The sequence below is a fragment of the Babylonia areolata genome, chromosome 18 (genome assembly GCF_041734735.1).
Source record: "Babylonia areolata isolate BAREFJ2019XMU chromosome 18, ASM4173473v1, whole genome shotgun sequence".
Lineage (NCBI taxonomy): Eukaryota > Metazoa > Mollusca > Gastropoda > Neogastropoda > Buccinidae > Babylonia > Babylonia areolata.
The window spans coordinates 24,373,449-24,401,058 of NC_134893.1; the positions used below are offsets into that span (position 1 = coordinate 24,373,449).

The 27,610-nt window shown below is 40.3% G+C and overlaps 2 protein-coding genes across 2 annotated transcripts in view; one reads left to right on the forward strand and one right to left on the reverse strand.

The window, feature by feature from the left end:
• Positions 1-5,065, reverse strand: part of LOC143292582 (putative pyridoxal-dependent decarboxylase domain-containing protein 2) — a 34,995-nt gene extending 29,930 nt beyond the window's left edge. Inside the window, exons 1-4 of the mRNA XM_076603016.1 lie at positions 4,878-5,065; positions 2,574-2,647; positions 1,640-1,714; positions 938-1,024 (exon numbers count right to left, since the gene is read on the reverse strand). Coding sequence (XP_076459131.1) covers positions 938-1,024; positions 1,640-1,714; positions 2,574-2,647; positions 4,878-5,045 — 404 coding nt within the window. The 5' untranslated portion in view covers positions 5,046-5,065. The remainder of the gene's footprint in view (positions 1-937; positions 1,025-1,639; positions 1,715-2,573; positions 2,648-4,877) is intronic.
• A 188-nt stretch (positions 5,066-5,253) lies between these two features.
• Positions 5,254-19,988, forward strand: LOC143292583 (major facilitator superfamily domain-containing protein 6-like protein B). The gene is made up of 2 exons (XM_076603017.1): positions 5,254-5,320; positions 16,155-19,988. Exon 2 carries the CDS (start codon positions 16,516-16,518, stop codon positions 18,499-18,501), a length of 1,986 nt encoding a protein of 661 aa, XP_076459132.1. The 5' UTR covers positions 5,254-5,320; positions 16,155-16,515; the 3' UTR covers positions 18,502-19,988.
• Positions 19,989-27,610: the final 7,622 nt, after the last annotated feature.

Here is a 27,610-nt window from a genome sequence, read left to right on the forward strand (position 1 = left end):
ATGACCCAGTGTGTGATCAGTTTCTTCCAGGACACTTCTACCCTCCTTCAATCCAACATGACCCAGTGTGTGATCAGTTTCTTCCAGAACACCTCTGCCCTCCTTCAATCCAACATGACCCAGTGTGTGATCAGTTTCTTCCAGGACACTACTGCCCTCCTTCAATCCAACATGACCCAGTGTGTGATCAGTTTCTTCCAGGACACTACTGCCCTCCTTCAATCCAACATGACCCAGTGTGTGATCAGTTTCTTCCAGGACACTATTGCCCTCCTTCAATCCAACATGACCCAGTGTGTGATCAGTTTCTTCCAGGACACTTCTGCCCTCCTCCAATCCAACATGACCCAGTGTGTGATCAGTTTCTTCCAGGACACTTCTGCCCTCCTTCCATCAAACATGACTCAGTGTGTGATCAATGTCTTCTCTATGGCACTTCTGCCCTCCTTCCATGAAACAAGACCAAGTTTATATGATCAAAATCCAAGAAAAGTAAGAGAGGCTGTGCGGGTCTCTTCACCCATAAAAATTGGTTTTAGATACCTTGGTGGTAAAGATGGCCTGGGTGGAGTAGATGGTTTACACAATGTTTCTCATCGCAGAGGCCTTTTCATGTGTGGTGGGAAGGAAAGTTAACTAACTGACTAAGTAACTAAGTAAGTAAGTAACTAAGTTGGTAACTAACTAACTGAATAAAAAATTAATTAAAAAAAAAAAAAAAAAAAAAAAAGAATAAATAAGCATCACGAGATATACCAAATGGTATTTTCAGTCTACTATACACCAACTTTAATCTGAGACAGTATTTCATAATGTACAATTAAACAACTGTTTGTTATTTGTAATATTTTGCCATGTACAATCAAACATTTGTTTGATATTTCAACTACATACCGTGCGAAGCAAGATATTCCATAATGTAACCCAGTGCACTTACTGCAGCTGCACTTCCTCTGTTCCCTCAATCTCCCTGAAGAACACCAGCTGCTCAATTTTGTCCAGGATCGAGTCCAACAGTTCACCCCTGAGTGGACAAACAACAACAGCAGAAGAAATGACCATTTGCCGTCACAGTCAATGAGCCTTTGTAACTGACCACCTATAAACAATAACAGCAGGGGAAACGACTTAATCAGAGCATCTACTGTCACAGTAGACTGAATGAGCCTTTGTAACTACCATCAAAAACTTGGATTGAACATTGTGTAAATGACTGTATGAGTGAGGGTGTTATGTGTGACCATGCAAACATCAGCAGATCATCATCATCATCATCATCTTGCAACTCAACTTCAGAAGTGACGCTTCATTCAGTTTTTCAGTACCATTTCCTGATTGGCTCAGTCTCACATACAACTACAAACAAATCACAGTTAAAAATTACTGTACTTTTCAGAACATGGCAATGTAGTACATAAGGTGCAGCCCCCTCTTTTAAAAAAATCCTAATTAAGGCAGAGATAAGACAAATATAGTGCATAAGGTGCATCTTCTGTAAAATGAAAGTCTACATTCTCAGATGATAAAAATACATTCTTAGATGATAAACATTTCTTTAAATTAGATACAAAAACAAACATGTGAGCAAGCACATAAACAAACCAAATTAGATAGGCACAAAAATGAGCACACTACTCACTTTCCATGCAAAGCTTCAGCAAACTGTGCAGACAGCAGTCTCTTCACTCTCTGCTTCCTGTCAGCTGGTGCACATCTGTCCCAACAGTGTTTGTTTTTTTTTTACTGTCTTTTTAACTATGTCTTTCCACTTCAAAGATTCAAGAACATAACAACCTTATTTTGAAACCTCTTTCAAACATGAAAAAGTAATGAAAGGAGTTGAATGATATCAAAACAACAAAATCTGTTTTAATGTGCATCAGCATTATACATGGACTACACATAGTTATGTATGTGTGGTGCCCACACACTCACAAACTGGACAAAAAATATATCTATAGCAAAACAAACAAACAGAAAAGCAGAACGGAGTTCACCACAAATGATATTAAAATAAATATGTACTTAAAGTTTATATATAAATGTGTCAGATTACTCAGAACCTATAATCATGTTGAATCTTTTTTTCTTTTTCTTTTTTAATTCTGCCTCTTCTTTTTCTTTCACTCTCTCAGAAACGCATACTCAGTATATCACTGCACAAATATATACATGTCCTTGATGTTTCGTTTGCAGTTAGAACAATAGAAGATTTTTCCAAACTGACTAAAGTCTCAAAAATAATATTTTACATACATTTTAGGTTTTTAAACACTTGCAATATGGTTAACATTCTTCAAGCATTGATTCATATTTCTTGAAGATGTATACCACATATACTACACTAACCAATTTGTCCTTTTGAGAAAAAGTGCTACCCCCCCAAATTGGCAGCTTCCTTGAAAGTTGTTAACAAGTGAGACACTGGGTTAGTCTGATGATTTGTTAGGTCCCAGCTTGTTTTGTTGATGAGACATGATTATGTGCATCTTCATTCTTATTTAACATCTGAACTCAATACCAATCAAGGTCAACCTAATATTGAAAAATAAAATGCTTTTTTGTATGTATACCTGGTCCTGTCAAAGATTTGTGAAGAAGCTGCAACTTTGGTTTCCAGATCCAACAGCATAGGATTCACCATTTTCTGTGGAGAATACATGTTCCAAAAAGTCAAACAGTTAAAAAAAAAAAAAAATTCAAAAAAAAAAAAAAAATCAGTAAATCAATTAATCAACCAAGAAATGAAGAATGTAAGAATTCAATCACCTCTACCCCAAACAACCAATATGTCATTTATCTCTCATGTTCACTCCACTGCATTTCAGTGCATAGTCTGCCTGTTTCAACTGGGATTTTTCTTTAAATCATGTTTTCTGTGTTGTTTACTGTGCTGAACATATTGGCCATCCAGTGACAGGGCAGCAGTTGGCAGGATGCCATCATATAGATCTATGTTGTGCATTTCTCTTATTTCCTTCAGGATATGTGTGTCCATGTCACACTGCCGCATTCACTCAACTCAAGCTCACACGACAGATAGACTCGCACACAACGTTCGCATTCTGACTTACCCTTACCCAGGGTTAAACAACATAACAACATAAAGACGCTCATTTCTGATTATTAATAATCAAAGAAAATAAACAGTAATGTTCACATTTCCCCTTCAGGGATAAATCACATGACAAGTCCAATCCAAGAAAAACACAATCAATATTTCTGTTCTCTCTTCCCTTCCCGTTATAGTTTTAAATCATAATGACAATTTTCATTTGTTTCTTTTCATGACCATGTTGTCAGATGGTGCTTCCCAAACATCTTTCGGTGGGCAATAAATCAGTCAAACACCTTCGTCCGAAAACAGGCCAGGTGCTGAGGATCCAGTACTTCAAAATCAGCTTCCCTGAACCTCCACAGTTCAACAAGACTATGTCTCACATTCTCTCTCAGAATGGTAATTGACTGTTCTATGACTCAGACCCCAAGGTCTATTTTTTTCCCAGGTCACTCCTGTGACCAGTTCAGCTGTGCGCAGAGAGGGAAGTGGCAAGAATTTTGGTGCACTTCACAACACAACAACTCGTGAACATATAATCACCTCAGTGCCTAAAGACACATGCACCATGAGCCTTTCTCCAAATATCAAGTTCAAATTAATACAGTAACACAGCCACACCATACAGGAAATAAGCACATTATCATTATGACAACCAACTTGGTGTCATGACAGTCCAGTTGGGCCAAAAATCATGCAGTAATCAATATATTTTCTACAAAAAATTTTAAAAAGGATTTTTTTTAAAATGTAATCATGTATTGCCTAACTGCGTTGTCAATGTGTGTTGACTGAAAATTGCCTGGCTTACACACATTGTGCCTGATTTCAACTATTAATAGCAACAATCTGTGTGAAAACACAAACAAATACACATGTCCACAGGCCCAACACTACACATAAAATCACACACACACACACAAACATTCCCTATCTCCTACATTACTGCACACCTCGCACCCCCCCCCCCTTTCCCCCACAAACACCCACCCACCCACACACTCATGCCTATACCCCCTCCACCCCCACCCTACACACACACACACACACACACTCACATTCCTATACTCTGTAGCCCCAACACTACTCACAATACACATATTAAACCCCCCTTACGCCCAACCCCCCAAACCCCTTCCCCCAAGCATTCCTACATATCACAGCTCCCACGATGCACACACACACACACATACACAAACACACCCTTTTATAATTAAGTTCAGCAAAGATGTCAGATGCATATGTGGAGAACATATTTCTAGCAACCATGTAATATTCAAATGTCAGAATCTCAAATATTTTTTGCCAGACTTCACCAAAAGTTATTTTGAATGTGTTATTAACAATTCCAATTTGTTATTTGTTGTTGCAGATGTTGGTGTTGTTGTTTTTTTGTTGTTGTTGTTTTTTGTTTTGTTTTTTGTTGTTGTTTTTTTTGGGTTTTTTTTTTTTTTTTTTTTGGCATAACCCCCATTTAGGAAAGCTCAGAGAGACTCTTTTCCGTTTTGAAGAAATGTGTGCAATGTTGTGGTTTGGAAACGATGCCAATAATAATATTCATTTGGTTTGCAAATGATCGAGTTCTTCCTTTCATGCTATACTTAGGTACGGCTGCTCCATCTTTTTGGTAAACTGACTCTAATTTTTAAAACACCCATGTATAAAAGTATGAGCTGTAAGTTTGCGTATGCACTAGACTGCATTATTTAAATAAACCTTTCTGGTGAAAATTTTATCATTGAAATAATAAACTGTACAGAACACACACGCCCATTTACAACTCTCCCTCATTCTCTCATCAAAACCTTCCCTTTCTCACCTTGAACATAGATTGTTCGGCGTCGGATTCCTCTTGCTCGTCAGTGTGTCCATTAATCATGACTGGACTTTGGCTATTTGCGTCTGTATGCATGGTGAAGCTGGCTGAATCAGAAGTAGTTTCGCTGGAAGGCACGGCAGTGGCTTCGCTTGGTGACGAGGCGGCCATGTTCGTGTTATTACACGCTGGCAAATGTCGACAGAATGTAGTCGTAAATATAAACTGTCACTTTTTATCGTGATGTCGTTTTCATGTGATTCTGCCTAACTATATATATTTTTTTTATTCTAAGATTTACATGTTTGATAGAATATAACTCAAGAATTTCTAAAAACGTCTATAACATAGGTTCACGATGTCGTACTTTCACTTTCTGGCATCAGCGTGCAGGCGACAGAAGATGAAAGCGCAACAGGTTGAAAGACTTACTTCTGTTGTTCACGGTAAGCTGTTTGTATTGTATGCAGCTGGGTTGTACAGCATTTTACTTTGTTTGGAGAGTGGAATTTAAAATTGAATTAATTATGATTCCAGATCGAAGCAGCATATGGCACAGTTTCTCCTGTGCCAATGGCATTGCTAACAGTAACACAAACAACAGGAACAGAACAACGGGAACGGGCGGCGGCTACTAAGCAAAATAAAGCTATTACAGTATCAGCGACTTGTCTCAGAAAATGTCTACCATGTCAGTGGAGAGTGATGTGGTCCTTTACTTTTTGATATCAGACATTCTAGGCGTAGCTCTTTAATAGCACTAGCAGTACTCGTGTGGGGTATGACACTTTGACAGTGTCTCACTGTCTGTGCATGGATGAAAGTAAACTTGGAAACATTTGCGCCATAACAGTTAAGCAAGTGGGATGAGTGGATAAACGGTACATAAAACTACGGTGAAGTTGTATCAGACGTAGGTGATTACTGTTACTGTGTCAGTTGTGGCAAACACATACACACACGCACGTACGCACGCACGCACGCGCGCAAGCAAGCAAGCAAGCAGATCCATAAATTTATAATGCTTTTTTACCCCTCAAATGTGGTTTTAAAATCCCATACGTCTCAGTTGTATGGGCGTGAAATCTCTTGATTGTTTTTTTATGTAAAATTTCATCACAATACCACCCAAGAAACTTTCCAATTATAGCGGGTTAGGTGTTTTTTTTGTTTTTTTTAATGTGAAATTTCATCATATAATACCATCCAAGAAACTTTCCATTTAAAGCTTGTTGGTGTACACTGCTGGTCAGGTGTCTGCTTAGCAGATATGTATGTGTATCGTATATATATATATATATATATATATATATATATATATATATTTATAGATAGATAGATAGATAGATATGGATTTTTTTTTTAAATGTAGTAACACCTCCTTGAGTAACTGCAGGAACTGAACTGAACTTACAAAATCAATTGGAGGTCAGTCCAAAACAAATCAAACAAATTTACCTGTTTTTTTCAACCATTTTTCTTCACTTTTGTTTTCTGCTGAAAGTCATATATCTACGGACTGGCATGCTACATACAGTTAGTCATGGGAAGTTGATTTGTTGACAGTTTTTAAGCCTTTCATGTTGATCTTGTGAAACTGCATGTTTGGTGCATATCTGTTATGCATGTGTGGGTGTATGTGTGAATGTGTGTCTTCATGTTTTACATTTATTTGCTTATTTATCATCATTGTTGTCTTATTTATTTATTTATTTTTTATTATTATTATTTTATTATTATTACCATTACTACTACCTTTTTTTTATATCATAATTATTATTTATTTATTTACTTATTTATTTATGTAAGCGTATCTATTATTTATTCACCTTTTTTTTTCTTTTTTTTTTCTCAAGGCCTGACCAAGCGCGTTGGGTTACGCTGCTGGTCAGGCATCTGCTTGGCAGATGTGGTGTAGCGTATATGGATTTGTCCGAACGCAGTGACGCCTCCTTGAGCTACTGAAACTGAAACTCATGTTGATCTGAAAATAAAGATAACTGGTGAAAATGCAGATAGAAAAGATAAATGTCCTTGATGTTATTTCCACTTGACCAGATATGAGAAAGGGAGAGGAAAAGGCAAAGAGAAAAAATGATTTTGTGACTATAGTGTTAGTGTATAGATCACAATGCCCAAACAATGAACAGTATCACAAATCACTTTAATTTTTTTTTTAAATATTACATGCCCCCCCCGGTCCACCCCGGTCCACCCCCTCTACACACAACACCTCAACACCATTACATTCCCAGAAAAAGGTCTCTAGGGAAAACCAAGGAACTGTCGGCAGAGAAGAGTCAAAAGAGCATAATGTCCAAGACAGGTAAAGATGGAGAAGATCTGAAAGACATGGAAGCATATTGTTATGATAGAGACATTTAAACAAGTGAATGCAAAGATAAGCAATTTTATATTGAATTCTAGCCTTCACAGGAAACCAGTGCAGTGTTCTGAGCAGTGGTGTAGCACTCTCATGCCTGGGCTTTCGGAGCATGAGTAAGGCTGCATGATTCTGAATGCGCTGAAGTTTGTTTATTTTATTATCAGGGAGACCAGTCTAGGAAATAGTTACAATAGTCAAATGAAAGTAATATGGATGGAATGAAAGAAACAGCCAGTTTGTTAGCAGCAGTGGAAAGGAAGTCCTGAACAAAGTTTGCTTAATCTTCGTAACTGACAGAACAGAGTGCAGCATGATGATTGTTTGACCAACAGGTGCATCCAGTTGGAATAAAATGGTTTCTTAAGTTTGAGTGAGAGTGACAAAACTGACGGTCAGATAGACTGACTATATTGTGCGTACATGCATGCTTGTGTGCAGACAAACTTTTCTTATGTATGTGCATGATTTGGCTATGCACCATGCAATGTATGTGAGGGTAATATGATATGTTACATTTGATTCTTGCCTTTTGTATTTGAATTAATACAGAGTGATCATTGAGGTAGTCTTAGAAGAGTGGGAAAGAAAAATAAGAATAAATAATAATTCAAAATCAGTTATATGTGAAATAGTTTTTCAAGCTTCTCATCACTTAATTTAATCAGTTAATGATGATATATGTAACAAGAAAACTTGATAAAGGCATAGAACTGCGAGAATTCAATGTCAATCATAGAATCAGAAACATTTTCTAGATCAGTTATTACCCCCATTCCCTTCTGTGTGTATTGTGTAATGCAGCCTTAGGGGCTAGTTGGCCCTTGGGAACCATGCCAATAGCTGACTGTCCTAAAACCCTCTTGGCCAAAGTGGGGATGTAACTGGGCAAGACACTCTCCACTATAATCAAATTCTAGCCCAAATAGTCGGAACAGCAGTTGCCTCCTCTGTTGTTCTGATGGTCATAGTCAGACACGACTGACTATCAGATATATATATATATATGTAAAAATGCTGAACACTGTGTGTTCTCACTAATACAGTGTGTGCACACTATTGACAGTTGAAGTGGTTGATGCAGACAAGGTGGCATGCAGACACTGTGTGCTCACTAAAGCAGACTGTGTTCACACTGTCACTGTGTACAGTTGAAGTAGTTGATGCACACATGGTGACAGGCAGACACTGAGTGTGCTCACTAATAGAGTGTGTGCATACTATGTACAGTTGAAGTAGTTGGCGCACACATGGTGACAGGCAGTCAGTTAATTGAAAAAATCATCCTGCAGTTGTATAATGCTGAACTCTGTTCGTGCTCACTAATGCAGTGTGTGCACACTGTGTACAGTTGAAGTGGATGATGCACACAGGGTGATAGGCAGACAGAGTGTGCTCACCAAAGCAGACTGTGTTCACACTGAGTACAGTTGAAATGGTTGATGCACACATGGTGACAGGCAAACAGTTCAGATGAATTATCCTGCATTTGTTCAATGTTGAGCTCTGTGTGTGCTCACTTATGCAGTGTATGCACACTATGTATTGTTGAAGTGGTTGGTGCACACATGGTGACAGGCAGACACTGTGTGCACTCACTCATAGAGTGTGTGCACATTAAGTACAGTTGAAGTAGTTGATGCACGCATGGTGACAGGGAGTCAGTTATTGATATTTAAATCATCCTGCAGTTGTTTAAAGTTGAACTCTGTGTGTGCTCTCTAATGCTGTGTGTGCACACTGTGCACAGTTGAAGTGGATGATGCATATAGGGTGACAGGCAGACAGGCATCACACTGTCCTGTGTAACGGAGTAACCGGGACTGATGAGTCACCACAGAGAAGGTCCCTCCTACCCCCACATCCCACACCCTAGTTCTGCCACCCCACTCCTGTTAAAACACCTGTTGCTTGTTCATGTTGGCCTGTTGAAGGACAGTTGTATCATTTTGTTTGTCATCTCAGGCTTACTCTGTGTGTGTACTTGTGTGCTTGTGTGTGTGTGTGTGCGTGTGTACGTGTGTGTGCATGTGTGTGTGTGTGTGTGTGTGTGTGTACATCACCTTGTGTGCATGTGTGTGTGTGTGTGTGTGGAGGGGAAGGGGTGTGTACATCACTGTATGTGTATGTGTGTGTGTTCTGTCACCATCACATATGTGTGGGAAAGTAAGGCTGGGTGGGTAGAACTTTAGTTTATGTCATTTTGTGTAAAGTGGTGTATACATCTGTGAAATATTAATATTATGTGTGTTTGCGTGCGTGTGTGTGTTTCATGCATGTGCAAATATATGCATATTTGTATGTATATAGATATAGATATATATCATCATCATATGTACACCTTTGTATACACCAGTCAGCTGAGATATCCACCTGTAGTATTCAGTCACACAACACATGCATGCACACATACTTTGCCATGAGCATGCAGGTGCATTCTCTCTTCCTTTTTCTCAATAGTTACCAACCATTTTTCTTCTTTTCTTTTTTTTTTCTTTTTTTCTTTTTGCCTTCACTGGCTTCAGTTAGTGTGGAAATAGCAGAGTGTTGGTATGATTTATGAAAATAAAATCAGTGGTACTTAGTTCACCAAACATGACAGTGAAAGGAAATTTAATAACACTGTTCATTATGCATTCAGTTTTGCCCAGGCATATTTCTATGTTCACATATAACTTTTGGTGGTTGGGTTTTTTTTGTTTTTGTTTTTTTTGTTTTTTTCTTTCCTTTTGATTATGCATCTTGTGTGTGTATGTTTATGCTCATATAGTATTTATTAATTTCATAATTTCAGAGGAGTTGATTTGAAATAACAAAATAAAGAGGAATGCTTGTATCTCACTATCTGCATTTCTGTGGAAAACTTCATTTGTCTTCTCTCTGTTGATCTTCTCCTTTCATCTACTCTCTCAGGTTCCAACAATGATTTTTTGTACTACTTCAGTACTTGTAGTTGTACTGCATACTGTAAATCACTAAATGCATGGTTTGTAACATACAAACAAAAGAAAAGAAAAAAGAATATATCGCTAAGTTGTATGCTCGCAGTCACATGAGCATATAGTTATACACTGTTTGAAAATTAGTTGTAATGGAAAAGAAGAATATCAAGTTAACCACAGCTCAAGTCCACCGGAGCTGTCAGCAAATGGGGTGTTCACAAATATTGTGTGTCACCTTTGTTCTGCATTTTGTCAGGCAAACAGGATGGTCACAAAGCTTGTGTGTCAACTTCTTGTTCTGCATTGTGTCAGGCAGATAGGGTGGTCACAAAGCATATCTGTCAACTTTTTTTTTTCACTGTGTCAAGCTTACAGGATGGTCACAAAACTTGCATGTAAACATTTTGTTCTGCACTGTGTCAGGCTAACAGGATGGTCACAGAGCACCGTGTCACACAGCACTGTGTCACTTCCAGCATTTCAGATTTCTAGAACAGATGAAAGTTTCCATCTCTGTTTTAGTTCTCGTGTGTTGAAATTTCTTTTCTGTATATAATGTGTGTGTGTGTGTGAATTATACAAAATGACTATGAGTAAAAGTGTGTGTGTGTGTGTGTGAATTATACAATATGACTGTGAGTAAAAGGACACAACACCAGGCTGAAAGTGAAATGGGGGATTGAACCGTGACCACTGAATCAGAAGTCGAACACTTTACCAATTCTTCCACAGATCCTCTACATTCATTATTGTAAGTTTAGATATCCTGTAGAAAATTTGTGAAACGGTTTTAAACTTATTCAGTGGGTGAAAAAGTGCTGTGTGTGTGTGTGTAAATTGATGGCAATGTAATGGACTGACCTGGTGCACCTTCCCCCTCCCTCCCACGTGCACTGCCCACCATCCTGCCTGAGGAAAGTGGTTAGTTGTGTCTGTAACAGCTGACACTGGTCACAGCTGTTGTCAACCATGTGTACTGTGTAGTTCATCTTTATAGGACCACGTCCATACACTGTGTGTGTGTGTGTGTGTGTGTGTGCATGAGAAAGAGAGAGAGTTCATATGTGTGTGTGTGTGAGTGTACGTGCATGTGTTTATAATATATGCGTGTGCGTGTGTGTCTGCGTGCATGTTTGCTATATGTGCATTAGTGGGTGCGTGTGTGCATGTGTAACTGTGTGTACACATGTGTGTGTGCATGCATCTGCATGTGTGTGCTGTAGTGATGGAAAAAGGCTGTATACATGTTCAATGTGGGAATGTGTGTTGTGTGGGAGTGCGAATGAGAGCAGTCTATATTATCTGTGGTTCATTTTCACTGTTGTTTTACTTGTGTAGGATCCTTCGAGTTGCATTTTATTTCTTTTACATCCTGTTGGTGTCTCCTGGTTTACCCACCTGTAACTAAAACCTGCAGTATCTAGGGTGGATGTGTAACTAAAACCTGCAGTATCTGGAGTGGAACTCAGAACTGTAAATAAATCCTGAAGTATCTAGGATGGGACCTTAACTAAATCCTGCAGTATCTAGGATGGACCTTAACTAAATCCAGCAGTATCTGGGATGGACCTTAACTAAATCTTGCAGTATCTAAAGTGAACCTAAACTAAATCTTGCAGTATCTAGGGTGGACCTGTAACAAAACCCTGCGTTATCTAGGGTGGCCATTAGCTAAAACCTTCTGTTTCTAGGGCCTGTGACCGAATCCTGCAGTATCTAGGGTGGACCTTGAACTAGAACCTGCTGTGCCTATTCTAATGGATTGAGGGAAGGATTGATTTTACCATTTGTGCCAAGTTTCTAATTGACTGAGGGCAAGATGGTGCAGTGAGACTGAGAGTATGTCTTTGTGGGTGGACAGCCTCCCATCCCTACCCCCACCCCACCTCCAGGTAAATCTGTCGATTGACAAACATCTGCCCCCAGAGGGAGGCAGGCGGGGTATTGATTTCACTGGGGTTCTACTCTTTTCCCTGCATTACTTGGTGTGTGTGAGTTACATGCAGTTGCATGTTTTATTTCGTACTAGGCGCTTTCCTCCAGTCTGTGTCTGTATTCCGTTCATTAGATTCAGTCCAAATACACACACACACACACACACACACACACACACACACACACACACACACACACTTCCATGTACTGTGCACTTGTACACTTGTACAGGCATGCTGGAATTATATGGAGTACACACACACACACACACACACACACACACACACACACACACACACACACACGCACGCACGCACACACACACATATATATATATATATATAGAGAGAGAGAGAGAGAGATATTGTTGACTAGACAGTGAACTGATGACTGCAGCTGATAGGCAATGTGTGAACCCTAAGGGTGTATTGAATTCTGGTGTTTCCATAATTGATAATTGCTACTTGTCAAGCACACAGTGTGTGCTGGGGTGATACATAGTCTGTGTGTGTGTGTGTGTGTGTGTGTTGATGTGTATGTGTTTGTACATGGTAAACAGGTAACATGTCCAGTAAAGGCACAAACTTTCAATGAAGGACAAAGCCTTCACCTCACAAAGAAAGTCAACAGACAAAACTGAAGGAAAAAACAAAGCAATTTGAAGTCAGCTCAGAAGCAAAATATGATAAGTGGAAACAGTTTTGCAAGGCACTCTGCTAGGCACAACATTGACACAGTTCTTGCAATTATATCATCGCATGGAAGGGAAAACAAGCACAACAACAATCCCAGCTATGTCAAATACAGATGGAACCAAGTTGATGACAAATGAAGAAAAATAATCCACTCTGCTTTAAAAGATTCGTACAACAGAGTGATTAAAAAACAAAAACAAAAAAAAAACCCTTGAAAATAAGATATATGTTCAGGATTAAACCAAATTCTTATACAGACTAGCACTGATGATGACATCACAATAGATGATCAAAATGAAGCAATAGCAAAATGCAAGGGAGATACTGTGCTTGGCCCAAAGTTTGCTACTCAGATATCAAGGAGCTATAGAATCAGAAGAAGACAGAAGTGAACTTTTCAATCCGTATCAAAACAGTGTTTCACAATGGACATGTGCTGGAGGACTGCACACATGGCTTCTTAAAACCCGTGTCAAAACCAGGGAAGGATGATTGTCAGGCTAGCAGTTACCAGATTCTGACTATGCAAAATATTGCTGGAAAGCTCTTGGAATTCATAATACATTAATAGCCAGAAACTTGCAAGGGATCTTGAACAGAGGCACATTCTCCCTCCAAATCAAGGTGGGTACAGAACATTTAAGTGTTAATGGGGAAAATGCAGTTGATTTCACATAGGAGGTATATGAAGGATTTCAAAGAAAAGAAGAAACAGCAGCAGAAATTGACCTCCAAGGTGCATACAATAAAGTCCAGTCTGCGCACCTCATGGAGCTGCTACCAAAGTATGGAGGAAGCTTGACATGAACAAGATGGATGGCAGCAGCGCTTCAGGAAAGAACCGTCATCCTACGTCTCGGAGATAGGATGTCTGCACCCTCTAAACTTTCCATGGGACTGCCACAAGGATCCCACCTGTCCTCTACAATGTCTACATGAAAGGCCTTGCAGACTTAAACAACATTGGAGTAGCTTGGGTGCTTATTCTGGCAGATGATGGTCTGGTCTTGAAAACTTTGAAAATGCTCAAGAAAGAAATAAACCATCTAGAAACAACTGAACAATATCAGTCAATGTTGCAAGGACACAGGGTCTTCCCACCAATCCAGCAAAAGTGCAAATGTTGCTGTGCACTCTCAGCAACAAAACTGCCAGCAAATCACCACTGGCTGTTTCTCTTAATGGAATTCAGATCAAGACTATGCTACCTAAGAATACAGTTTGACAGGATGCTGACTTTCAGAAAACACACTTCAGAATGTAAAAAGGGTCTTTCAGTCTTAAAGGCAATGGCAGCCAAAGGAATCACAACGCCACCTCATACTAGTAGCCAAATCAATTACTCATTTTCAGTGTGATTGGCTATGGACTAGGGCAGTCAGCACTGTCTCAAAGCAGCCTCCTAAAGTTTGAAAGAGTTCAAAATGAACCTTTGAGTCTGATCCTTGGAACAACAAAAGACATCCCAACGAAGACCATGTGATACCTGCTTTAGCTTCCTTCAGTGTAGGCCAGAAACAAATTAGAACAGGTTAAGGCCTACTTCAGAACATTAGAAAACCCTCAAAGCCCACTGCATGATGCACTGTCAAGGAACCAAAAGTCAGCCGTCAAGGACATGTAAGATCATGGGTTGGACAAACACAAGATACATTCCAGCTTATATGCCAGGTACAAGACCTTGAAGAAACAAATTAAGTGGCAGGAAAACCCTGAAAACTTCAAACATCGTTTCCAACGCAATCATTTTACCCACCCAAAGAAGACATTGGCAGGAATGGCTAGAGGGCAAAACTGACGTGTAAGTGAGGCCACTCAGTCATAGAAGAAAACAGTAAAGAAGAGGACATCATCATATACACAGATGGCTCAGTCACCAAAGACCAGTCCGGCTGGGGATTCACTGTAAAGCAAAACAGAGAAACAATTAGGGAAGAGAATGATGCCTCCGAAGTCACAATCTGACATTGGAAGTTGAAGCTGTGACGCGTGTGTGGGAAATGGGGAATGTGTGTGTGTGTGTGTGTGTGTGGTGGCTTGTGTGCTTTTATGTGTAGTGTTGGGCATGTGTACATGACAAATTTTGTTTTTGCTTTTATATCTGTGAGACTGCATATTGCATATCTGTTGTGCATGTGTGTTTTTGTGTGTGTTTGTGTATGTGTGTGCGTGTCTATGTGTTTATTTGCATTTATTTGCTTATTTGTTTATTAATTTATTTTATTATTATTGTCAGTGTTCTTTTTTTCTGCACTTTATTTATTTTATTTTATTTATTTGCTTTTGTTTATACTTATTAATTATTCCAAATTTATTTATTCATTAATTTTATGACATCTCCATTTATTTGTTTATATATCTTATTTTACTTAGAACATTTTTTATTTCCCCTCAAGGCCTGACTGAGCACTTTGCATTACACTGCTGTTCAGGCATCTGCTTAGCAGATGTGGTGTGGCAAATATGGATTTGTCAAAGAGCAGTGGCACCTCATTGAGAAACCGACTGAACTGAATACAAAAACTTTCATTGAAAGATAAGTGCTATGCATTTTTATTGAATGGACAAGCTGTAGTTAAATTGTAGTGATATACATACATGTAATGATGTATTCTGTGAATACACAAGCTGTTCAGTGAAAGAGTGGTGTATACATGTTAAGTGAATGCAAAAAAATACAAGTTTTATAAAAGATACAGCTAGCAATTTGTGGAAGTACTTATCATTTTTAATCTAAGGGTACACACTGCACACATGTTGTGTTTTGCATGATGTGTTGAATCAGAAGAATCAAGCATTTGTGAAGCTCAGATGTGCCCTTTAACATTCAGTGCCTGAGGCATCATGGAGAGATGGGGTTGTGTCAAGTACAGTGAGGCAATTTCTGTTTATTCAGTTTTATGTTCAAGTGTTCAGAAACTGTATGACAGTCTTGAACCGATTTTGATATGTGTTTGCACATTCTGTGTGCTGTGCTGTTTATAAAGAAATATGAACATATACTATTTTGGTTTCTTTGAGGGTTGTTTTTTTTGGGGGGGGTGGGGGGAGGGTTGGAGGGGGGGTTCAACTTCAAGTTAATATTTTGGAAACTCTCTTTGAGTTTTCATCATTTCTGTGCTTTTTATTTTTCATTGATAAAAAGACAGCAAATAGTTGGTTTCACTTTTTGACTGTTGATTGTGTGTGTGTGTTAGAAAGAGAGAGTGCTTGGTACCCTGTGTGACATAACCTGTTTGTTGTGTATATTGTAAAATCTTGCCAGAAAGAAGAAACAGTAATGATGAGTTGTGTCATCAAGGGATGTGTTGTGGTTTGGTTCCAGGAACGTGACAGAGCATGCCACAACACCTGATAGGTCCTGTACAGGGGATACGCTGCTCTTAGGACACTGCAGCTCTTGTTCAAGCACACAGACAACAACGTAATGGTCATTGTGTAGGGTGGATACACAGCAGACAGACAGCATAGAAAAGGTCATTGTGTAGGGAGGACACACATGAGACAGACAGTATAGGAAGGGTCATTGTGTAGAGAGGACACACAGCAGACACACATTATCGTAAGGGTCATTGTGTAGGGAGAGGATACACAGCATCGTAACGGTCATTGTGTAGGGACACACAGCAACGTAAGGGCCGTTGTGTAGGGAGGACAGACAGCAGACGACACAGCCATCCCTCAGCATGGAGCGACCGGTCAACCTGCTGAGAGCCACCACCACCTGCAATGCTTTCTACATAGTGTTCTCTGCTGCCAAGGCCGCCCTCCTGCCCTTCCTCACCCTCCTGTTCCGCCTGCTGGGACTGGATGCCATGCAGACAGGCATCGTCATGGCCGCCAAGACCCTGACAGGGTTTGTGTGGGCCCCGCTGTGGGCGCGCTGTGCTGTCACCTACAACAAGCGTCGCGTGGTGCTGCTCTTCTCTCTGCTCATGATGGCCACCATGTACCTGTCCTTCACTGCTGTCTACTACAAGGTGGCCCCCGCTCTGCCCCTCTGTCATTCTCCCACCCTCCAGGACCATCACCACGGCAACACCTCCCTCTTCCCACCCTCCAACCTCACCCACACTCACACCACTACTCAGCCCTCTGTTGATGGTGGTGATGCACTTCCCTCCCCTCACCAACCTACCCACAGCCAGGGGCAGACAAGTGCAGCACAGGCTGTAACACAGGCTGTGACTCCAGGGTCACAGCGCGACACCACTCTCCATGTCCCTCCATCTCCCTCTCCATCTCCCTCTCCCTCTCCACACCGTGCCAATATTACTATGCCACACCCACCCTCCACCACCACCAATGCCCTTGCAACTGAATCTTCCTCCACAGACAGACAGCCATCTGCAGCAATGACAGACCTGGTGAAGATAGTGCGCGAGATAGAACAACACACTGGACAGTCCGTCAAAGAACTTGTGGAGAGTAGACAGCTGTCTCTTGAAGACCTGTTTAATCAGGCTAGAAAGGTTGATCCTGACATCACAAAGGAAGGCATGGAGAAAGTGCTGGATCAGATTGAAAAGGGATCAGTAGACAGCAGGATTCCTGCCAAACGCTCAGCCAACAGAGTAGCCAGAAACCTGAACGTTACCTTTCTCAACAACTTGAAAGACGGATTCAGTGCACTGACTGCCACCCTTGCAGAGAGCAAGCTCCTTCTGTTTCTTATTGTTCTGCTCATCGTCATATTTGGTGAGTTTTTTAGTTCCCCAGTGGAGAAGATAGCTGACGATGCTTGGTTTGATTTCCTGGAGAGGATTGATGACATGGAGAAGTACGGGCGGCAGCGTTACTGGGGCTCCCTGACCTTTGCCCTGGTGCCCATCGTGGTGACATGCCTGGTGGACTACACGCCCTGCCGCTTGGTGCTGAACCTGCACCACTTCCTGCTGCACCTGCTTGTGTTTGGCATCTTCATGGTGCTGACGCTGCTGCTGGCCTGCTACTTCCCCATGCCCCCGCCCCTCAAGCACAAGTACGGCAGCAAGGTGGCTAAAGGGCTGCGCGTCATCTGCTGCGACAGCCGAGGCTTCCTGTTCACGGTGTCGCTGCTGGTGGCGGGTGCGGTGTATGCTTCATTCCACAACTTCCTGTTTTGGCACCTCCAGGACCTGGGCAGTGGGGAGGTGACCATGGGGCTATGCGTGTCCATTGCCGCCTTCGCTGAGACCCCCATGCTGGTGGTGAGCAACAAGCTGGTGCGCAAGCTGGGTCACGGGGGCACGGTGTCCCTGTGCCTGGGAGTGCTGGCTGTGCGGGTCTTGTACTATGGCTTCCTGTGGACGCCCTGGGCCGTGCTGCCCATGGAGGTGACCAACGCCTTCACACACACTGCTCTGTGGTACGCTGTGCTCAGCTACGATGAGTTCAACATGGGTTCTGCCATGGACCGCAGCATTCGTTCCATCCTGTCGTCCATGTACTTTGGCCTGGGCTTCTCCCTGGGCTCCTTCGTGTCGGGCGTGGTGTACCACACATACAGTGCCCCCGTGCTGTTCTGGGGCGCCAGCGTGCTGTCTGCAGCCTGGTGCCTGCTGCACTGCCTGGTCCACTGCTGCCTGCCCAAGAAGGAGCGCGTCAAGTACATCAAGCTGCTGAGGAAGGACGACGAGGACACTTCTGAAGGGGATGACGACTGGCTGGAGATGGCCCTTAAAGATCAGTGACCAACATCAGCATAACACTGAGGGGCCCTCAACATCAACATAACGCTGAGGGGCCCTCAAAGACCAGTGACCAACATGACAACACTAAGGGGCCCTCAAAGATCAGTGACCTGCATTACAACACTGAGGGGCCCTCAAAGATCAGTAACCAACATGACAACACTGAGGGGCCCTCAAAGATCAGTAACCAACATGACAACACTGAGGAGCCCTCAAAGATCAGTGAACAACATGACAACACTGAGGGGCCCTCAAAGATAAGTGACCAACATCAACATAACACTGAGGGGCCCTCAACATCAACATAACAGTATTAACACTGATGGGCCCCAAAGATCAGTCACCAACATGACAACACTCCTGTCCATGACTGTCCTTGCAACACTCTGTGTTACACTCCAAACAAAGTCAACAGTCTGTTTTATTCTCTACGCAATGTTGTTTATGTGTATGTTCCACTCTACACAAAGAATGTTATACTGTCTGAATGTGCCTTGAGAATGTTGATGTGAAAATCAGTGAAAGCGAAACCTGTTCACTTGTCAGCAAGACTGATGGGATATGTTGAGGTTCATTTTATGTGGGGTTGAAATGCTATATGATTTGGTATCAATTATATATATAATATGGTTTATTTATATCTAGAAATATGACACAGTGTGTTAAGGCAATTGGATTTGGCTAAATTATTTGCTTTGAAAATAGGAAGCTTATGGAGTATTATCTCTGTTTTTAAACAGTATTTTGTGAACTTGAATTATTGTGAATATCACATGACATATAAAAAAAAATATTAAAAAAAAAAAAAGGATATATGTAAAAGACGGAAAATCCCTTTATAGGTTTGTTTGAAAAATGTAGCAAAATGAATAAAATCACAACATTGGTTTTCTGTATAGTTTCCATTCCTGAAAAAGGAAAAAGCATCAGTGTTTGAGTCTGTATAACTGATCTGAGAGTCAATAACTCTTTCCCCCAGTCAGTTTTGAGTTCCGAGTCTGTATAATTGATCTGAGAGTTAGTGACTCTCTTCCCCCAACCTGCTTTGAAGAGAGGAAGTCTGTCCACTCTGTGTTGTCAGTGTGCACAGCTCAGGAAAGATGGTGTCTGCTCTGTGTAACTTGTACAGAAAAGCATCCTGCCTGTTGTCTCTGTCGGACAGACACTGTCAAAGAGCTCCCCTCTGGGTCTGTGTTTGGAGTGGTTTAGGTAGAACGACACATGTGTTGGTTTGGGGTAAATGACATGTGTTGGTCATCAGCAAAATGACATGTTGCTTTGGGTAAAATGATGTACAGGTTTGGCTGTTTGGGGTAAAGTGACACGTGTTGGTTTGGGGCAAATGGCATGTGTTGATTTGTGGTAACATGACTTGTTGCTTTAGGATAAAATGACAGATGGAGTGGTTTGGCTTGTTTTGGGTAAATTGACAGATTTACTGACTTGATTTATCAGAATCTGATTTTGGTGTGTGTGTGTTGTTGTTGTTGTTGTTGTTGTTTTTCTTTTGTTTTTTGTTTGTTGTTGTTGTTTTCTTGGGGGGGGGGGGGGGATGTTTGTGTGTTGTTATTTTTTCTTGTTTTGAATTTAGATTTGCAAATATTTATTTTCATTTGTTTATTGATATTTGTATCAAATATGAATTCCACTGTAACCATTCCATCTTCACTGAATTGAACCAAGGCAACAAACAGGTGGTTTTAATGTGAAATGTATACCTGTAGGCTGTTGAATTGTGTCATGCTTGCCATTTTGTTTAAAAGTAAAGAGTGTTAAAAATAAGATGGTTTACAAAAGAAAATAACTGCACAAAAAGCACAATAACTCCAATGTGAGAGTGATAACTTTTAGTGCTACAGCACTTAATGATTGTCATTTAAACCACACGGAGCCTGTGATTTGATTTGGGAAATCCAGACATGATGTATAATGTATTGTATGCTGATTTACAGCAGAAGAAAAAGAAAAGAAGTTGAAACTGGGTAAACTGTTCACCTGGTAACGTGCAATCTTCCACTTTGTGATGCAGTAAATGTGCAATGGCCTGTGTTATCAGCATTAATTTGTGTAAACATGAAAAATGATTAACAGCAGCATCTGTTATTAAGTCATAAGTGTCATCTCATAAGTCAGTCTCATGAAAAATTGTTTTTGTAAAAAAAATGTGTTGTCTGTGTTCCTCTGCGCTCTTTTATTACAAGTTTGCAATTGTTTTTCATGTGGACGTTTTGTATCCTTAAACTGAATGTGATGAAATTACGTTTTTTGTTTTTATTTACTTACATCAGCCTCTTGAAGTATGTAACTGAAGTTGAAAAGAGTGCCTGATTTCATTCTTTTCTTTTGTTACTTGCTGATAAAATATAGTTTGCAGTTTGGGAGAATATTGATTTTTTTGTTGTTGACATTTCCATCAGAGAAAGTGTGTATTGATGTGTGAAGTCATCAGGAAGTGGCGAGGCATGGCAGGATGTGGCCAACAGCGTAGGCTTCAAGGGGTCTGCCCAGTCAGTCACTGTTGCAATGACGCATTGTCAGAAATGAAGAGTTTCATTTGGATCTATAAGAGATGTTTTATATTGAGCTACATGCATTATATACCTGTTGCCCAAGTGTTGCAAACTTGCAATAAACTGCTGCTTGTGCCTTGACAACAAATTCTGCTTTCAAATGTTTTGTAAATTGATACATGTATTGATGTGGATGACAAAGAAGAAAAGAGAACCAACCTTGATAATCAATATTGCTGTGTGAAAAGGTTCAGTTTTTGGCAAGACAGCAATGCTTTGTTCATAGTGATGACCACTTTTTTCTGACTATACAATGTTGTGTACATTCTAATTCACGCAAGTAATGAAAATAGCCCTGATCTCTTTTTTTCTGTTGTACATCCTTTTATCCCCTTGAGCTTGCATGTTTCCTGGTGAAAACATGTTTCTTTGTGCTTCCTAAAAAGTTATATTAACAGTATTTGTTTCCGAAAACATTCCTTTTTGCTTACTAACAAGTCATATTAACCATATTTGTTTGTTTTGTTTTTCTATAATACTTTTTTACATTCTGTAATCGTGAGAATTTTCACACACGCATGCACACACACACGCATGGTCCTGTGCACACACCTTTTTCTGCCTTCCCAGTCCATTCTCCTTTCTTTTTTCAAGCAAGCCTTGACACTTTTTTTCTCTTTTCCACAGTCTATGATGTACTATCTGTGCTGTTTAGCTCTGGTGATTAGGTAGTGAGATGTAAACACTGGGATGGGCACTAACTGGCCATTCTGCAGTGTCATTTGCCTGTTTGGCCTTTTTTTAATGTATTTTTTGTTTGCCTTTGAAGTATTGTTTTTTTCCTTTTTTTTAACGATTTTTTGTAATCTGGGGATGATAAATTAAGCGGAATGCCTGGTGTCCTCAGCATGGCCAAGTCTTATTTGCCATAAGGAGCTAAATGGTTGGGATACTGTGTCATGAACTGTGTTTTGTGGGTTTGTCTCAGTGTTTTTTTGTAAATGTGACAGTTTTGTATTGATGCGGGTGAGCATTTGTATGGTTTGACAGTCCTGATATGGTCATGTGCGGTCAGCTGGACTATAAGCAATGAGAATGAGAATGCTACATATATGTATATATTATTTGATTATCCCTCTTATGTAATATTCACTCAGCATTCCACAATATATGCATTGATTTTCATTCTCAGATTCTATTTCATGTCCATTTTTTATTTCGTTATGTTTTATTTTGTTTAACAGATGCCAGTATTCTTGTGCCTTGAATTTGAAATGTGCATACAAGAGAGCTGGCATTGTGTTTGAATTTTTTCAATCCAGTTCACTTGTAAGAAAAGTTTTGCTTCACTGTATCCTTTGTGCTGTCTGCCATCAGTGTTGACTGTTGCCACAGTCACTTGTGTTTGATCACCACTGTGATTATTGTTGCCTCGCTTTGTCAGACAAACATGTACAAAATTTAATGTGTGGCACTGGACATCATTTAGAGAAAGATCATGGGATGCCCTTTTTAATTATTCATTAGTGTTATCTGCTGTGCATGCACACCCTTTTTATGGGCAATAATCTTTTTTGTGTTTTTCATCACTGCGGGAAGAGAGCACTCAGCAGCCCTGCCCTGACTTGCCTCCCCTGAGGGTTGGTGAGGCTGGTTTTAGCAGTATTCAGTACCATCCCCTCTTCTTGGGAAGTCCAGTGTTTGTACTTAGTTAATGTCTCCTCTTATTTCTGTCATTTTGGTTATCTCAGTCATTTTTCTGTCTTCCTTTTTTTTTTAACAACTGTTTGCTGTTTTTGGATATTGTGCATATTTTTTGCCCTGCAGCCTTTCTGGATATTTTTGTACCAAGAGCATGAACGTTTAGGGTTGGGGGTGGGGTGTGTGTGTGTGTCTGTCTTGTTGTCTGTAGATTTCTTGTGTGTGTTTGCTTTGTTGTTGTTGTTTTGATTTATTTAAAAGAAAGCTTCCAAAATGGTTCGAAACTGTTGTGTAGTGGACAGTACACAGTTTGGGTTTCTATGTGCTGTGCTCATTTTGAGTGGTATTTTGGACAGAAAGATATGGGCTCTATAGTCCAGCACTGGTATTGGGTCTGTGCTGTCTGCTGAAACAACATGACTGGATTGTGGAGGTGAGGAGAGTAGGGATTTGAAGTATCAATATCTTTTCAAAAGTTTCCCATTTCTGTGCCTCACCTACCTTCCACTCTCTACCCACTTGAGCTCACCACATGGGGATTGAGGGGGTGGGGGTTATGTTATCATGTATCTTGAAATGCAGTGCGGTACTGTGCTCATATGTTTTTGTTTAACCTCTTCATGCTCAGCGTACACATTTGTCAAACAAAACTTAGAGAGAAAAAAACATATTTTTCCTCCAAAGCTGCCCAGGCACAGTGCAGATCCATGTGTGATTCAGAAGGCAAAAGTACAAGAATATTTATAGATATAACATGTCTGTATCTATATTCTCTCTCTCTCTCTCTCTCTCTCTCTCTCTCTCTCTCTCTCTCTTCTGTGTGTGTGTGTGTGTGTAGAGAGAGAGAAAGAGACTGGTACATATGTATATGTATAGGTGTAATGATAAAGATGACAGCTGAGTCTATAAAAACTAGACATAAGGTCTGAAATATTGGACACCTCCTATCAAAAGTGAGTCTTATTTTATAACCCACAATTTCTATAAACTTTCTGTAATGGTAGTGTGTGTGTTGTTTGTTGTTTTTCTGCTTTGTTGTTTTTTGTTTGGTTTTTCATTACCATCTTGTACTGCTAGAGCTGTGACCAATAGCAAAAAAATGAAGAAAAACTGCATTTAATAATTGGCAGTATTATGACTTTTTTTTCTGCCTGATGAAAAACTGCATTTAATAATTGGCAGTATTATAACTTTTTTTTTCTGCCTGATGATGGGGCTGATTTCTAGTCACTGAAAAGATTTAGCTTGTTGTGTTAGCAGGGACAACAGAATGTTGCTTGCTGTTAGGACAGACTGTAGCTTGCATTATTAGGACAGACTTAAACCTGGCAGTAGCTTGCTGTGTTAGGGGGGACAACAGACTGCAGCTTGCTGTGTTAGGGGGGACAACAGACTGCAGCTTGCTTTGCCAGAACAGACTGCAGCTTGCTGTGTTAGGGGGGACAACAGACTGCAGCTTGCAGTGTTAGGGGAAACAAGTGAGGTTACTGTGAAGCAAGGCCAGCACCAGCGCACGGAAGTGGAGTGGTTGATGTCAACACAGAACAACAGTGACCTGACAACAAAACAACAGTGGCCTGACAACCATACAACAGTGACCTGACAGCAAGACAACACTGACCTGACAACAAAACAACAGTGACCTGACAACAAAACAACAGTGACCTGACAGCAAGACAACACTGACCTGACAACAAAACAACAGTGGCCTGACAACCATACAACAGTGACCTGACAGCAAGACAACACTGACCTGACAACAAAACAACAGTGACCTGACAACAAAACAACAGTGACCTGACAACAAAACAACAGTGACCTGACAGCAAGACAACACTGACCTGACAACAAAACAACAGTGACCTGACAGCAAGACAACACTGGCCTGACAACAAAACAACAGTGACCTGACAGCAAGACAACACTGGCCTGACAACAAAACAACACTGACCTGACAACAAAACAACACTAACCTGACAGCAAGACAACACTGACCTGACAACAAAACAACAGTGACCTGACAACAAAACAACTGTGACCTGACAGCAAGACAACACTGGCCTGACAACAAAACAAAACTGACCTGACAAGTATTTTATTTTTTATCAACAGTAAACATGATTTCAGCACAGAACAATGACCTGACAACAGAGTATTTCATTTTCATCAGCAACAGTAAACATGATAGCACAGAACAACAATGACCTGACAATAGAGTATTTTATCATTTTCATTAACAACAGTACACTGGGATGTGTGTTGAATGAAAGCATCTTTTGATATTAATACTCTTGATATTAATCAGTGAAAGTATCTCTTTCAGAAAGGATCTGTTCTTATGATTCCTTTTGGTTGATTAATTAGAATATAAGACAATGGTAGTGATACTTTTTTCTTGAGTATTTTCCCTTTGATGACCATATGTGCATTGAATAGTGGAGTGGACACATTTGCACAAAAGTGTAATCATAATGGTGGTATTGGTCCAGGGAATATTCATATATATTTATATGTATATGTTCTTCCATTCCAAAACTGTGGCCTTGAAACTGCTCCAATGTTTTGAGAGTTGGCGAGTGGTTGGTGTTTTACCAAGCTACTGGACCTGTTTATTGCAATTCCATGTGCTGACAGACACCTCACCAATAGGGTCATGTGTCACACATGCTCATGAAGCTGGCTGGACAGAGTGTTTTTTTGTTTTGTTTTGTTTTTCAAAATGTGTTGATACCTTTGCCTTGTTTTAATTTATGGATAATTTTGTATACACGTGTGTCTGAGTATATCATTCATTTGCAAAAATATCTGTGATTCAATTTGATTTTGTGACAAATTTGTCTTGTGTGTTAAAACAGTGCCTCTGACCAGCTTACAGATGCTCTGCTTTTTCCATTAGTCCTGCCATTGTGGGCTTCTCTCGATTGGACATAATATCACTCAAGATGTATTCTGTCTCTCTCTCTCACTTTCTATCTCCATATATATGTGGCTGAGGAATACACAACCTGAAAGAGATTATTCATGATTATTCATTTTTTCAAGACTCATTTTGGATGGCTGTTTTATTCCTCTCTCTCTCTCTCTCTCTCTCTCACACACACACACACACACACACACACTTTTTTTTCCCCCTTAGATAATTATGGCAGTTTGCCTGGCTGGTTGATGTTAGTATGTTGACCATATGAGTCATTAGCTTAATATGGTTACATTAGGGTAAAACTGATAAGCATCCAGTGTCTTAGGTGATGATGACATTATTATGCATGGCAATGATAGTGACCCACAAAGTGCTGAAGTCAGCATGTCTTTGCTGTGAAGTGGTACATGGTAGTTACAGCTGCTACAGAAGCCAGAGGTTCTGGGTTTGAAATCAGTTTTGTCTAGTACTCTGTCCTCTTCCTGCATTAGACCATTAAGTGATGAACTGGATAGATCTCTTGTGCCACATGCATTCAGCATGTGTGTAACCCACACCAAGAAACATTTCTCCTTGGCAAATTCTGAAGAAAACAACATGTGTATTAATCATACTAGGTAAACAAACATTGCAGACATGATTGGAGGGGGAAAAAAAGGATGAAAGAACAAGTCACAAGAAAAGAACAGCACAAATCCGAAACCACACCACACTGTTGGCAACCCAGATATGATTTGTGGCACAGAAACTGTGCAGAAATATGTGCGCATTTAGCAGAACTGATAGTTGTGTAAAAGGAAGAAGGCCTTCCAAGTAGGTGAAGAGTACATGAGCACTGGTGAAGGTGTGTGGACATAGTTGTGTATGCTTGTTACCAGGTGAAGAGCACATGAGCACTGGTGAAGATGTGTGGATGTGGCTGGGTACGCCTGTTACTAGATGAAGAGTACATGAGCACTGGTGAAGGTGTGTGGACGTAGTTAGGTACACCTGTGACTTGGTGAAGAGTACATGATCACTGGTGAAGGTGTGTGGATGTGGCTGGGTATGCCTGTAACTATTTGAAGAGTACATGAGCACTGGCGAAGGTGTGTCAGTATGGCTGGGTACACCTGCACATAGAATGTAGTGTTACCCTCTATGCAGTACTGTATTGTGCATGTTTCCAAATAGCATTATGTTTAAGTCATAAGTGTGGCATATTTTTCCAAATGGTATTGTGTGTCAGTCAGCTGCACACTTTTTGCCGTGTACTGCAGGTCACTAGTTATGGCATTTATGTAAATGACAGGTTTGTTTTGAAATACTGTCATTGGCAAATCAGTATGACATGTAGACAATAGATAATTTTGAAATGTGTCTTGATCCTTGTGGTGGGTTACTTTATCCATGACCTATATGAATGTGTGTGTCAACATGTGTATGTGTGTTTGAGAAAGACACATACAACTAAAAGAGATTTTTTTTTTCTAAACTCCTTTTGGACATTTGCTTCATTCCTGAGGTATAGCTGCTGATGTGCAATGTATGATTGACTAATTCTGGTATAGCTGCTGATGTGCAATGTATGATTGACTAATTCTGGTCTGACTTGGCTTGTCATGGAAACCCTAATTCTGGTCTGATTTGGTTTATCATGGAAAAGATGTGGAGGAAGGAAAGATGTGACAGACCATGGGACACAATTATAGTCCCAATGCTGATAGTTTATTATCTCCCTTATGCATGAATGGACTTTGGAGGGGGTTTTGGTGGTAAGGTTTGCTTAAATATGATCATTATTATTGGACTCTTAATTACTAAATTAGAGGAAAACATTTTCAAACTAACACTGCAGGTCTTGGGATCAATCAGGGCAGATTGAAGAAGGGAACATACAACAGATACTGACACATGAATGGAATACACAACAGATACTGACACATGAAGGGATTACACAACAGATACTGACACATGAAGGGGATACACAACAGATACT